This window comes from Manacus vitellinus, unplaced genomic scaffold, assembly GCF_001715985.3.
Source record: "Manacus vitellinus isolate BGI_N305 unplaced genomic scaffold, ASM171598v3 scaffold_7_pilon, whole genome shotgun sequence".
NCBI lineage: Eukaryota > Metazoa > Chordata > Aves > Passeriformes > Pipridae > Manacus > Manacus vitellinus.
Window position 1 is genome coordinate 23,077,188 of NW_021940813.1, and position 14,896 is coordinate 23,092,083.

At 40.9% G+C, this 14,896-nt stretch overlaps 1 protein-coding gene across 1 annotated transcript in view; it reads left to right on the forward strand.

Annotated features, from left to right (window-relative positions):
• TMEM255B (transmembrane protein 255B) overlaps positions 1–14,896 on the forward strand; it is a 68,174-nt gene that overhangs the window by 28,399 nt on the left and 24,879 nt on the right. The window contains exon 4 of the mRNA XM_029964768.1: positions 2,237–2,326. Within this exon, the coding sequence (XP_029820628.1) occupies positions 2,237–2,326 (90 nt within the window). The remainder of the gene's footprint in view (positions 1–2,236; positions 2,327–14,896) is intronic.

The following is a 14,896-nucleotide window of genomic DNA, read 5'->3' on the forward strand; positions in this document are numbered from 1 at the left end:
CAATTCACTAAGAGCTCTTGTCTCCAAGTGGGTAATACTGCTTTGACCTACGTGTCCAATGCTGTGGGCTTATATGGCTGTAATTTCTTACTTGTCCAATATAATTTTTTTGAGGAAGTCACCAATGCTGCGTCCCCTGTTACCACTATTGACATTGTACTGTTCTTAACCTAACATAAGCTAAAGAGTCTATTTTTCAAGTGGCTTTGTGGTGCCTTACAAATTTTACACTTGTGAAAACAGTGCTTAGGTAATGCAGGTGTGGATTTTGTATAGGCAAAAGGGATATATGAACTGTATGGATGAGATTTTGGTAATCTATACCTGGGAATTTCAGGAATACATGTTATGAAGGAGTAATTAACGACTAGTAAATAACAAAAAGGTTCCACATTCTCGACCAAATCCCTCTTTCATGTGCTCTATCAATTAAGAATGGCATTCTATCAGGTTTTGAAGGATTTTTTTAATCTGTTGCAGTTATTAACTATAACTGTAGTGCGTTGGCCATGGCTGGATGCCAGGTACCCACTAAAGCCATTCTCTCACTCCCTTCTGCAACTGGACAGAGGAGAGAAAAAAAACCAGCTAAGGATTCATGAGCTGAGATAAGAACTGGGAGAGGTCACTTACTGATTACTTTCATGGGCAAAACAGATTTAAAGTGGGGATATTACTTAAATTTATTACTAACAGGATCAGACCAGAAGAGCGAGAAGTAAAATAATCTTAAAAACATGTTCCCTCCACTCCTCCTTCCTTCCATGTTCTCCCTCCTCCCCCCCCAGCAGTGCAGGGGGATAGGGAATGGGGGTTATGGTTAGTTGTTGTTTCTGCTGCTGCTCAGAGAGAGGAGTCCTTCCCCTGCTTCCATGGGGTCCCTCCCACAGGAGACAGTCCTTGATGGACCTCTCGTGTGTGATTCCATCCCGCAGGCAACAGTTTTTCACAAACTGCTGTCCCGTGGGTCACTCCTCCATGGGGTGCAGTCCTTCACAAACGAGCTGTACCAGCATGAGTCCCCCACAGGGGCCACAAGTCCTACCCGGGAAAACCTACTCCAGTGTGGGCTCTTTTCTCCACGGGCTGCAGGTCCCTGGCAGGACCCTGCTCCATCTTGGGCCTCCCACTGGGTCACAGCCTCCTTCAGGCATTCACCTGCTCCAGCATGAGCTTCTCCATGGGCTGCAGGTGGGTCTCTGCACCCCGATGGTCCTCCATGGGCTGCAGGGGCTCAGCTGCTCCACCATGGTCTGCACCAGGGGCTGCAGGGGCCTCACTCCAGCACCTGGAGCACCTCCTGTCCCTCCTTCTGCACTGACCTTGGTGTCTACTTTGTTGTTCCCATGTTCTCACTCCGCTCTTCCCTGGCTGGAGTTCTTTCTGCGCAATACCTTTCTGTTCTTAAATATGTTATCACAGAGGTGTTACAATTACTCCTAATTGGCTCAGCCTTGGCCAGCGGCAGGAAGTCCGTCCTGGAGCCAGCTGGCATTGGCTCCACTAGACAGGGGAAGCTTCTAGCAGCTTCTAACAGACCCCTGTAGTGCCCCCCCCAGTACCAAAACCCAGCCACAGAAATGCATTACAATAATTTAATACTGTTGTAAATTAAAATTAACCTATCACATAGAATGTTTCAAAGGGTTCCTCTTGTGACTTTGTGTGAGAAATGCCAGAGATGTGGGAGATGTACATTATCTCACATTAAAAACATAGCCAGAGAGTGCCTTATAGGCACCTAGGGTATAGGTTCACCTTATACCCTAGAGGTACTGACTCATCCAAACTCAGGGTGCAGAGTCCTCAAAGTCACAAAACTCTCTAATCTGAGAGAGGAAGGAGTGATAGCATTTCTTCTTCATCTGATGGCATTCAGATGAATGCCCAAGGGGAGTGCCTTGCCATGACTTTTTGCCATGCTCGCTATGGAACCACTGCTATTTTATGAAATAAGGTGATTTGGAGGAAATCATCTCTGAATTTAATAACTCATACAACTGACCTAATTTTCTCTTTAAATATTTAAGCTTTTCTAGTGGACTTGATGGTCTGTCAAACCAGCATCAAGAATTTCTGCCTTTTTACTAGTGCGTGACTGTCATCCTTACACACTGATCTAAAGCGAATTACAGCAGGAGGAACCGTCACTTAAAATTGCTAGAAAAACTAGCGTAATTGTTTTACTTAAAGAATTATATTGAAAACATTACTCAATCTGTTTTTTTCTTCTCAGTTGGTAGCCTCCATCGTGTTTATCAGCTTTGGTGTGGTAGCAGCATTCTGTTGTGCAATAGTTGATGGAGTGTTCGCAGCTCGACACATAGTAAGTATAGTGATTTTGGCATCTTTCATTTTTGATCATTAATGTAATTTCTAGCAGAAAAACATTTTCTTTTGGTTTATGTCTAGCAATATATTAGGGTTATTGATAGTTCTTGTTGGAGATTCCAAAGAGGTGATACGAAAATGAAAGGCATGCTAAAAGACATATCTGCTTGGAAAAAGGCAGACACTTCAAATACCACCATAATTTGTTTCCTATTGCTCAAAGGCTTTGTGGACATGGTAAGGATTTGGAAGGCGTTTGATGCTGATGAGCACAAGGACAACCCAGGGGATTTAAATATGCCAGTTTGCATGTTAGAAATGTGTTGCTTGCTATACCTAAAAATCCATCATAATCCAACCTTTTAATTGATCTTTGATTTCCAAAATCTTCAGGAAATAAGCAGTCATATGTGTTAATAGGCATTAGAGGTCAGATCTAGTGTGCTACATAATACAGCAAGTATGATGGTATATGACCCTCTCACTGCTTTGAAATACCGTGGGCCTGTTCATCTTTCTGCTTACATTCATTGAGGGGCAGTATAACTCCACTGGCATCAACAGAACCCTACTTGAACTTCTGTTAGCAAATTAGGCTTTGGATCACTTGGAGCATAAAGTTATAAACTGATTTCTTTTTTACTGTTACTGAAGAGGACTTTAAATCAAATGTGAGTTTCAGAACCTCACGTGCATTGCACAGGGAAGGAGACATCCATTGGTATAAACACCTGAGGTGTGCAATGCGAGCATGGGTAAGTGCTCTGGATTATAATCATGCTTTGTGCTATACAGAGCCTGCCTGATGTTGAAGTGACCTGCTTTTACTTGCATTTGCCCTCTAGTTGCTCTGGATGACACCTGGTGTAACTTGGTCTCTGGCTGGCGTAAGTCCAAGGAGCTGCTTAAAAGAAGAGGGGAGCAGACTTCTGTTTAGGTTTCCTGCTCCTGAAAATTCAGTGGTTGTGCCCTAGAAAACCACTGCCACTTATTCAAATATTGGACCTGTCCTGGAACAGCTGAGAAAACTGGGGTTTCATAGTCTGGAGAAGAAGGAGGCTCATCACTCCCTACAACTACCTGACAGGAGGTTATAGTGAGGTCATGGTGGGTGTCTTCTGCCATGTCCCAAGTGAAAGTTTGAGAGGAAATGGCCTTAAGTTGTACCAGGGCAGGTTCAGATTGAATGTTAGAAAAATAATTTTCACTGAGTGGTTAAGCATTAGAATAAGTTGCCCAGAGAGGTGATAGTCATCATTTCTCGAAGTGTTCAAGAGGTGTCTGGATGTGGCACTTGTGGATATGGTTTTAGGGGTGATTATGGTGGTGCTGTGTTGATGGTTGAACTAGATGATCTTGAAGGTCCCTTCCAACCTTGATGATTCCGTGATTCAGTAATTTCCCAGGAACCAACCTTATTTTTGTCCTGCTTTGATGTGATCATTAGGAAATGTTCAGGTGGCACTTGTGCAGTCTTACACCTTACAACTGCAGTGCAACTGTGCAGCCACAGTCCCCCAGGCTCAGATTAGGCACTGTGTTGCCTTGTCTGAGGTGAGTTACTGTGTCAGAGGCCAGTATGCTCAATCTCAAACACAGAGACAGGCATCTCCTCTGTCACCTTTAGGTGTTTCCTTTGTCAGTTTGCACTCTCTTGGCTTTATGCTCCTTTCACATATGTTGCTTAGCTATCCTAGAAAGGACACTGCTTCCTATCTAAATCAAGCAACGGTATCATGTTAGAATATTATTATAGCCTTATATCTGAAGAAACAGTGTTTCATATGCAATAGCTAGAGTTTATATTTGCCTTCTCTGCATTATAATACAATTAGCTGCATGAGATTGCTTGCTGTCGTGGCATGCCCTTGATGTGTGTTAATGAATTAAAAGTGATTTGGTTCATTACAGTGCTCTCTGGGAAAAAAGTGGGTCAGCAAGTAGTTGGAGAACTCCAAGGCATAAAGTCATCGCACTCACCCACAAAAAAAGCGTCTTACACTCTGGGGTGCAGTTCTGTATCTGGTTATATCCGGGTATGACTGAATCCTCTGAGCAGAACTGGAGGCTGGAAGGGACTGGTCACTATGCTGCCATTCCCCAGAGTGCTGGAGGTGTACAACCCAATAACATGAACCTGTTTCAGTGATGTCATGCCAGGCTTTAGGGAAATCCGTTTCCAGCTGTTTACATTTGGGCTGAATTTCGTCATATCTGTCTCTTCTGGTTTCCTTCACATACTACAAAGAAATACTTAGTAGTACCTTTTGTTGAAAAACTAATTTGCATCTCAACATAATCACACTCAATCTCATTCTCCTCCTCTGTTTAACAGGGAAATTTATAGCATCAGGTGAAATAAAGATGTACATCATCTAGTTTCTCTAACACACCTGGGAAAGTCTGTAGGGGTGGTAGTGTAAGTACACTCCCAAATTAACTTACAATAACAGTGAGACGTTATCAAAAGAACGTGTGCATTGCAGACTACAGTGTCACTGCCATTGTATTACATCCTCTTTGCATCACAGCTCATTTCCTACAGGAGGAGCAGCAAATGCCACTTTCAGTCCATTCCGTACAGGCCAGTACCAGCCATTTTCAGACCTGTGTTGTGCTGTTGCCTTTGGCCACAGCTTGTTGTGCTGTGGCACTTTGGCCACTGCCTTTGGGGGATAGCTGCTGGAGAGTTGAACTAAACTGTCCTCCAGTGAGGGAAAGGACAAACTCCTGGCATGCCAGAGCAAGTGCCTAGGTCTATACTAAAGCCATAAACTTTTTGTGAGAAGAAATAGGGCAGCATTGACTATTCTGTCTTCAGTATCAGGCTGCTGATACCAAGCCTCCAGGTCCCTTTTCTCCCGGAGGGAGAAGTAGTAGCTGAAGCTAAGCAGTCCTCAGACCGACAACAAATACAACATCCTTCACATAAATTTGGTAAGAAATGTGTCCTGTTTTTCTTTTTTTTTCCTTTTAGCTTCATTCAAGCTGGGAAGGATGTGAAGAGGACAAATCACATAATTATAGATTTTTCTTAGTGTGTGCCTGCTGTGGAACGGAGATCATTATTGTTGCACATTTTCTCCTGCACTTGTAAAACAGTGAATAGAATAATAAAACACTTTCTCTATTTTATTTTCTTCCCAAGCAGGCATAAAATTGAAAAAAATTCTTTCAGGAAAGGGATGTATTTCAGAGAAGAGATACTTAAATTATTTAAGACTCACTTTACTTTATAGAAAGCTCTGGAGCACACCACTTATAAAATTAAAAACACCGAAGTAAAAGTAGCTTGAGTTAAAATAGCAGTAGCTTATTTAAAAAATAGTGCAGATGTAATTCACCCTAAAAAGAAAAAGCCAGAATCAAGTGAAACAAATTAAAACTGAAATTAATGTGCAGTGATGTTATTTCAGAAAAATATGATGATCACAGGAATTCATTCATTCATCTTTGCTTGAGACATTTTGTTATTTAGCAGATGAGAGTAACCCAGTTGTGCTAATGGACATCATTCAACAGCCTCCTCTCACCACACAGGGAGATCCGCTGTCCCACCTCATGTACACATTCTCTGCAGTACCTACTACCCTCCTATCCATGACTGCAAGCCTTGACCATTGCCACATGATCCTTAGCTTTGTGGTTATCCTTCAGGAAGAACCTAAAATAACCAGCGGCAAGAAATCCAGTTATGAAGTGAGGAAATTGCCTGCAAGAGCTTCCTGAGAAGGTTAGGAAAACGACAGGTAGCAAAAGCACGGGCAGATATTTTAAGCTGTGGAGACAAATGTTTTGTATCATCTTTTCACATACTCAGCTAGGGATCATGGAACATTGTTACTGACACATGGCCAGTCACATTTTCCTGAAGTATGGAATAAGAAGGGACTCAGACATGCCTGAAAGCTCTAGGAGAAACCAAGGGCTCAGGTTGGAGAAGTCCTCTCTGCTTGATTATAAGAACTGCCTTTTGATCATATTGAGTGGAATTCACAGACCACATCCAGACAGACTTATTAGAGGAGATTCACTAAAAAGAAAAAGAAGAGCTGAAGAACTTGGGATAATACCAATGAGAACTAAAGATACAGTAGTGAAATTGCAACTTGTGATTGTTGCCATTATTCTTTCTCTATATGTACCTCTTTGGCTTTGTTTTCTATGTAACAATTCTTAAGGTCGCTCAATGCAGCAATAAATATACCCTTAAGCCTTCCTTTCTCCTCACTGAACAAGCCCTGTTCCTTCAGCCAGAATCACAGAATCAATTAGATTGGTTGGAAAAGAGCTCAGAGATGATCAAGTCCAACCTATCACTGAACACCACCATGTCAAATAGACTGTGGCTCTCAGTGCCACTTACGGCCTTTTTTCTTGCACACCTCCTGGGGCGGTGACTCCACCACCTCCCTGGGCAGCCCATTCCAGTGTATAATTGCCCTTTCTGTGAAGAAATTCTTCCTAATGTCCCACCTAACATCCCCTGGCACACCTTAAGACTATGTCCTCTCATCCTGTCACTAGTTGCCCAGGAGAGGAGGCCAACCCCTACCTGGTTACAACCTCCTTTTGGGGGGTTGTAGAGAGTGATAAGGTCCCCCTGAGCCTCCTCTTCTCCAGGTTAAACAACCCCAGCTCCCTCAGCTGCTCCTCACGGGACTTGTGTTCCAGACCCTTCACCAGCTTTGTTGCCCTTCTCTGAACACACTCCAGCGCCTTGATGCCCTTCCTGAATTGAGAGGCCCAGAACTGGAAACAGTACTCAAGATGTGGCCTCACCAGCGCCGACTATAGGGAAAGAATCACTTACTTGGTCCTGCTGGCCACAATATTCCTGATACAGAACCTATTCTGGTACCTCCTGTCTTTTAGTCCCCTCTGTGATCATTTAGTGGCCCTCCACTGGTCAGACTGTAATTTGCTGTCTTTCTTGACTTGGAGAGGGATTAAAATTGGCTGCCATAGTGAGATGTAGCCATGTGAGTGTTCTCAAAAAGGAATAATCACTTCCTCCAACATATTGGTAATGGTTTGCTAATGCAGCCCAGTGTGTGGTTGGCCATCTCTTTTGCAAAAGCACCCTGCTGATTTATATTCAACTTGTTGATGAACATATCCATTCTTTTTCTTTGCCAATGTTTACCTGTGGTTATTCCAGCTCAGATAAAGGATTTGACATTGATGCTGTACAAAAATTAACAGATTGCGGTCAAAGAATTTAGATTCAGGTTCAACTATTTTTAAAGATGCACTAGATTTTTCTTCTAAATGTCTTCTCTCTCCAAAAGAAAAGAATAAAAATGTTTGAATGCTCTATTAATTGCCACTTACTTAGCATTTTTGGCTTGCTTTTAAGCATGAACTGGGCTGAATTTTCTGTTTATAAAGCCCAAGACTTTGGTAATGACTCTTACTTACCTTATCATCAATTATTGATATTTCCTCTCAGCTGTTTTAATGCAGTTTATCATCTGGCATGAACTTGCTTTAAAAGGAAGTGATTTTAAGAGAGTCTGATTTTATGTGGCGCAGTGAAGGGACAGCATAAATCTACGGACATATCCACTGTCCTGTTCCCTTTTGCTTAGAACTGCGTTCATCTGCATCCTGTTCTTTTGTTTTGAGGTTTCACTACAACACTCAGGCAAGAACTGCAGCAGGAGTGACCTGCAGCTTTGCTGACCACAGCTGCATTTTACTACAGGGTGACTTCACAAGCCCCTGACATGTAACACAGACCACAGTCTTGCACACTGCAGGCCAGATGTTCTAAAAAGTAATTTGAAAATGTTCTGAGTGGCCTTTCCTTTGAAGCGAAAAACAAATAGTTGTATTCCACGTATAACAAAGCTGTTACCTTGACAACTGGTGGCAGAAAACACAACTCAAAGAATAATTGAGTTGGAATTAAGTTAGGTAGATTCTCTGGAGAACAACACTAAATGCATTTTACTTTCTCCATGCTGCCACACGAGACAAAATTAGCTAATAACTTTTAATTCCATTTCCATCCTGTGTGACTCACTAATATAACAACATGGCATAGCAAATACCATAAAAACATCAAAAGAAGTGTGACCAACAGGTCAATGAAGGTGATTCTGCTCCTCTGCTCTGCTCTGTTGAAGGTCCAACCTGGAGTATTGCATCCAGCTTTGAAGTCCTCAGCACAGGAAGGACATGGATCTGTTAGAACAAGTCCAGAGGAGGGCCACAAAGATGATCAGAAGGATGGAGCATGTGTCCTATGAAGACAGGCTGAGAGAGTTGAGGTTGTTTAGCCTGGAGAAGTTCCAGGGAAACTTGATTGTGGCCTTTCAGTACCTAAAGGGGGCCTATATAAAAGATGGAGGCAAACTTTTTGGGAGGGTCAGTTAGATTAGATATAAGGAAGAAATTTTTTACTGTGAGGGTGGTAAAACACTGAATCAGGCTGTCCAGAGATGTGGTAAGTGCCCCTTCCCTGGAAACATTCAAGGTCAGATTGGACAGGGCTCTGAGCAACCTGGTTTAGTTGAAGGTGTCTCTGTTCATTGCTATTAGATGAGCTCTTGCAACCCAAACTATTCTATGATTCTATGAAAAGTTTTGCAGTTGTATGTTTTTTTAAGCAGAGTGAACACTAAACATTTATAACTGAAAATTAGCACTAGTTGAGTAGTGATTTTTGTATTGATGGTCCACTGAGGTTAAAATGTTTTATTGATGAATTTCCTAAATACAAAGTGCTGAAATTTGCAAGCAGTGCATTTTGACATGCCAATGGCCAGCTATCCCACAGCGTTAATCCTAGTATTAGACCTTGCATCTGACACTGAGGTGGGAAGCACAGGTAGCATTCTTAGAGTAACAATTATTTACAAGAGGAGATTAATTCTTTTTTATGAACTTAATTTAAGACTTGGAGCAAAGGAGGACTCCTGCAACCAGCTTAACCCAATCTGCCAAGATTTCTCTTTGTACTGCAAGATGACCATATTCATGTAGCATGCATTTCATTTCCCGTAGCATATTTATTCACATGCATCCAAATGCAGTTGAGCATACTTTAAATCAAAGGGTGAATAATTTTCTTTGAAAAAGAATTTTCTTGAAAGGCCTGAAAAGCTCGAAGCCTGTTGTACCGTCATTTTTGTTCCTGTTACTCACATATATTTTCCCTGTGAAGTGCATTACAGCTTGGGAGTGTCCAGTCCCATGAAAGGTAAATTAGTCAGAGGTGCAGAAGTCAAAAGCATCACAACAGAAGTCACAAGAAAATCTAGTAGAAGAAAATATACTGACATTGCCGAACAGTTTCAAACCACCCCCACAAGCTATCTTGAAACCAAATCTGAACTAGATGGATAATGCTAAGCTGTGTTGGTGTGAGCAAAATGGTGAGACCATGTGGCATTGCGTCTCCGGCATTTATTGGGCAATATAGGAATAGCTGGTGGGACCATTGCTTGATTACTGACTCCAGCTCTGGTATTTTTTGGTGCTTTGCAAAGGACCTTACTGACTTGGAAAAAGTTCAGAGAATAAAAACCTAAAATTTGGAGTGGTACCCTTTAGAAACAGTATGCAGAAATTTGATTTATTTCATTTAACAAAAAAAAGGTTGAGAGGTGAACGGATATTGTCCTCTTTGAGGTATTTGCATAATCAAAGGTTACCTGATAACAGAGGGCTTTTAGTCTCTTGAACAAAATCGAACTAAGTGCAGTGAATTGAAGTCAACGCTAAACAGATTCAAACCATGAAGCAGGCACAGTTTTGACAATAAAGAATTATGGAAACAGGTTATGGATAGTTCTCCATCACTGAAATATTTCGATCCCAATCTTATTTTTATATGGTCTTGTGAAGCTTCTCTGGAAGTTATGAACTTGATGCATATGTCTTGGGATGAAATTATTTAGTCTTTGTTATTCAGAAGGTCATTCTAGAGCAGCATCTTCAAAAAGGGTCTTGTGAGCTATTTTTATAGTCAGGTGGAAACTCTATTGCCTCTTGTCTACAGATCTGTCTGTGTGGTGCCCGGACCTGTTCCCTGCTGGAAAATGTTTAAGGATTCATAGATTAAAACCACCTGAAAACTATTTATTGAGATTTCTGGTCTAAGTTTGCTGGTCTTCAGATCAACAGAGGAAATGCAATCTTTAACATGAACATAACTGAAATAACATCTTTACTAAAACCACTATTCCTTACGTACTGCATAATATACAAGACAACCCAGTGATGAGCATATTGGATGCATCTAGGGACTTTTCAGCAAAACTATCATGTCACTAATGATTTCTGTCAAGAACGCAGAGACAGGGAGGAGCTTCAGGGTTTTTGTACCCACAAATCTGCAATCTGATATTCCCTTCTTTCTGGACAGGTAAGCATGATGCGTACAGCCTGAATATACTGACACTGCAGAGGAGCTGGTAGTATGCATTAGTTTGGTTGCCAGATATTTTGCAGTAAGAAAAATAATGGCAACCTGTTTTTTCTGGAGAACCTTCAGTTTGCAGAGCCTCTCACACTGGCAGAGACAAAGGCCTCTGGTTATACAGCTCTTATTTTTCCTCTGAAATTCCTTTCAGGTTTAGCCAAATTGTGAATTCTTTAAAATCCCTTTTTTCTTCTCTGCTGTGACTTGTTTCCTGAGGGAAAAGGGCTGGTATTGTGCCAACCAAACAGAAATGTCTGAACCATTAGGCAGCATACACACCGCCAAAGAACAATTCACTTGCTGATGGGAAGGAAAAAGAGAAATTCCCAGTTCCTTTCCTATTTGTGTCACTGTGTAGGACAAATGCTTTCACTGGCAAAAACAAGGATTAGTCCAGCATCCCCTAACTCCCTGACATAAATATTGGTCCATTGACTTCCCTCTTTGAGATGTAACAACCCACAGTGAGGACCCTCATTAATGTCATTACTTGGTCACTCAAATTGCAGCAATGCAGCTTTGAGGGAAGAATTCTGTTCAGATACAGTAAGAGGTATCTTACTGCAATTCATGCAATAGGGAGAGAGGGAGACTACTCTTTTATTTTAAATTGGGAACTTGTGCTCTGAGAAAAGGTTAAGAGAATGACCCATGCATTTGATTATATGAAAGCTAATGGTTAAATGCCACTGCCATTTAATTGCATGATCCTATTGCACAAAGAGCACAATGTCAATCTACAACAGGGCAGAATTTTTAGTGCACTGGGGCAATAGCAAATCTGGCACTTCCAATTTCTAAGTCTCTGAACATTTTCTTGTAGCTTTGCTCCCAGTGTACTTAGATAGTTATGTATGCCACTAAGTATATTCTAAATCAACTCTAAAGATATGGAGGGAAATTCTAGACATTTTAATGATATTAATGACCGTATTATTATTGCAAGAAATAATATGAGATGTGAGAAAGTGAGAAGCATTTGATCCAAGTTTAAAATTGCACTGGTATTCTAGTTTCCATAGATTATGATCTTCTGCATTTGTACATAGATTATAGTCTTCTGCCTCTGTGTGGCTTCTATACATTCAAAAATCTGATGTGGTGCAGGGAGGGCAGAATTTGTTTAGCGGTGTAGAATAACAGCTTGGATCAGGGAAGATTTACTGTCTACTTCCATCTTTACTTGGTTACTTTACAAAACATTAGCCATGATGGAATTTATGCAAAGCATACAAAGCAAGTTAATTACACTTTAATCCCAGGAAAGGTGGGTGACTGGGGCAAAGGGCTTGCAGTGTGCTCCAAAAAGTATAATCTCTTATGCACTGCCAGCAGAGGATGATTTCCTTAATTGTTTCCTATTCTCAGAAATGTTTCTAGACTAACCACAGACGCTACTATTCTATGAAAAAAATTCAAAGCTTCTACACAGATACATAGAGGGAGAGGAAGTAACCACCTGCAGACTTTAGACTACAGCAAAAATACTTGGTGATTTTTTTCATCATTTGTCGAAGGAAAAACAGGGGTTTGAATTGCCCAGTGCAGAAATTAGTAGAGTAATAAAACAAAAAGCAAAAAGTGTTGTTTATTCACATGCATTTAAATTAGCAAAGCATACAAAAGTCCTTAAATTTTTCTAGAGTAAAATTAAAGACGTTTAAGTATGCTGCAATGTGCCCTAGCAAAAATTTTTATTTGCTTCATCTTTAAGAAGAAACCATAACTAGTATGAATAATAATATCATGTAGCAGGAATTTCTCTCTCTGTGGATGGATGATTACTCAGTTGCATATAATGTCCATGAACAGTGTGTTCCCAGGATTTTACAAAGTTTTGATTGATGATTATTTATGGCTCTGTTAAGAGCTTATTAAAATGTGTTGCAAAAGCATTGATAGACTATGGAAGTTCACACTTGTAATATATTTTAGTCTTTTATGATAAATTCCAAGAAGGTAACATAGTTAGATTTTTTTTTAGCAGATCTGCCTGGAATTTTGTTGTGTGTGTGCCTCGGTGCAGTTCTCTCCACATTCCCAGCCACCAGTACGTCCAGTGGCATTTTTACCTCTCACTGAACACCACGTATTTCTGATCTTCTGAAATGCATGCGAGCTTCAAAATGACAAGCCAGTGGAGATGGGGAAAAGCTAATTGTACCTGAACAGTCAGGGTATACATGAACCATCTCACTAATTGTTTAATCTTTCCATTGCTCCTTAGGCTTATCTCATGGTCTTTTTACTCTCTTATATTTTGGGACCTAGTTCTGCAGTCCCTCCCATTTGGATGAGTCCTGTCAGCCTGGCCTCTAATGTGTTGTCATGTGTGCTGGTGGAGATCTTCCTTTACAGGGATGACAGTGAGCTCTGATGGCAAATTGCTGGGCATAAACACATACTTTCTGTCTGTTTTCTGCTCAATACCTAACGTAAAAATTTAATACATAAAAGTGTTATTACATTACTTAAATTATAATAGGTATGTTTTGTGCCATGACCTGAAAATTAAAATCAACACTACAATATTAATTAAGCCTCCAGCATTTCATTTGTAGATGTAGATATCCAATATATAGATATTACTCAACTTTTTTGCTTGTAGTGCAACCTCTCTTCCCGCTCTTTAATGTTAAACAAATTCAAAAGAGCATTATAAAGGAAATCCTCCTATGTTTCAGTCATCAGGGTATCCAGTATTTCAGATATCTAAGGCCTAGTGTCTTGCAAAATGACATTTCTTAGAGATTTATATACTTGGAGATTTATATATTTATTACATATTATGATAGCATTGAGGAAAAAGGGAGGGGATGGAGGAGTTTTTCTTGTATTTGAGTTATGTGACGAGAAACAGACTAAACATTTCTTGCATTCTTGTGGAAACGTTAATTACTCATATGTCACAACATTATTATAATCAAGACACAGCAATCAGGTCACATAACAAACCCTATAATCAAAGTAACGTCATCAATGTAAGTAATCAACTATAATAAGCAATTAAATATCTAACTGCATCAAGCAATAACTAAAATTACAGCCTTGAATAGTATCAGCTAATTACATCATTAGAAACTTATGTAAAAGTCAGTGGTAAATCTAAGTTTTTAACTACGCAAAATAGCTGTTGCAGGTATTATGGGAAGGTCTACAGCCTCATCCTGAGAGACATTGGCTAGCAAGACTTGACTAAAGGAAAGCAGACCTATTGCAGTGCCAGGCTTGGATTTGCCAGAGGTCTGGGGTATTAAGGCAGAAGTAGGCATCCTCACTGGAGCCTTGTGTGGCCCCTCATCCCCCAGCCAGAGCAGCTGCCTCTGATGCCATACAGGTTTGCAACAAGACAGGCACAGTGTCGCTCAGCAGCTCTGCACACACATCTTTTCTTCCTGCCACCACCTGTGCCTGCACCAGTTAAAGGCATTGGGGCCACTGAACCTCCTTGGAGATGTGCAGGGGAGTCTGCTCCCATTTCTTCTGCTTGTCCCGCTGCATTCCATCTGCTTTGGAAGGCTGATGGGCCTTTCCTCCCACCTTTGTGCCTCAGAGAGTGTGGTCAAAAGTCATTGAAAGAAGGCGACTTAACCTTTCCTAGCAAATCTATATCCATCTGAGAACAGACCTGTCAGTCCACATCAAGAAGCGACCTGTTTGTGCACGTCATCTAGCAATGGGGCGGCTCCAGCATCTGGAGGCTTTTCATTTGACTGTAGCAGTACTACCAGGCCTCTTCGAAGTAAAGAAGAGTGAGGCTGAGGCTGTCACTACAAAATATTTACACAAAGTAAAAATCAGTGAGGAAATACAAAGTAAGATAGATCCATGTATGTGTGTTTTTCACCCATGACAGTATACAGGTACTCTTAAGTATTTACTGATTTGAAAGACCTGACATGAATATCTACTGCTCACAAGCATTAAGAGAAGAAGATTCTGTAGATCTAGTCTTTCAAATTACATAGAAATCCTAAAAAGAGCTCCTGGAAAGCACGAAGTAAATGTGGTTTGTGAGAGTAAAGTTTTTAAGCCCCATCAGCTGCTTTTCCTATTTTTGGCACTGCAGTTGGGTTATTTCAGCATAGCAGACAAGACATGCAGGGTCCCTAGGCTAGAGCACAGCATTTCTGG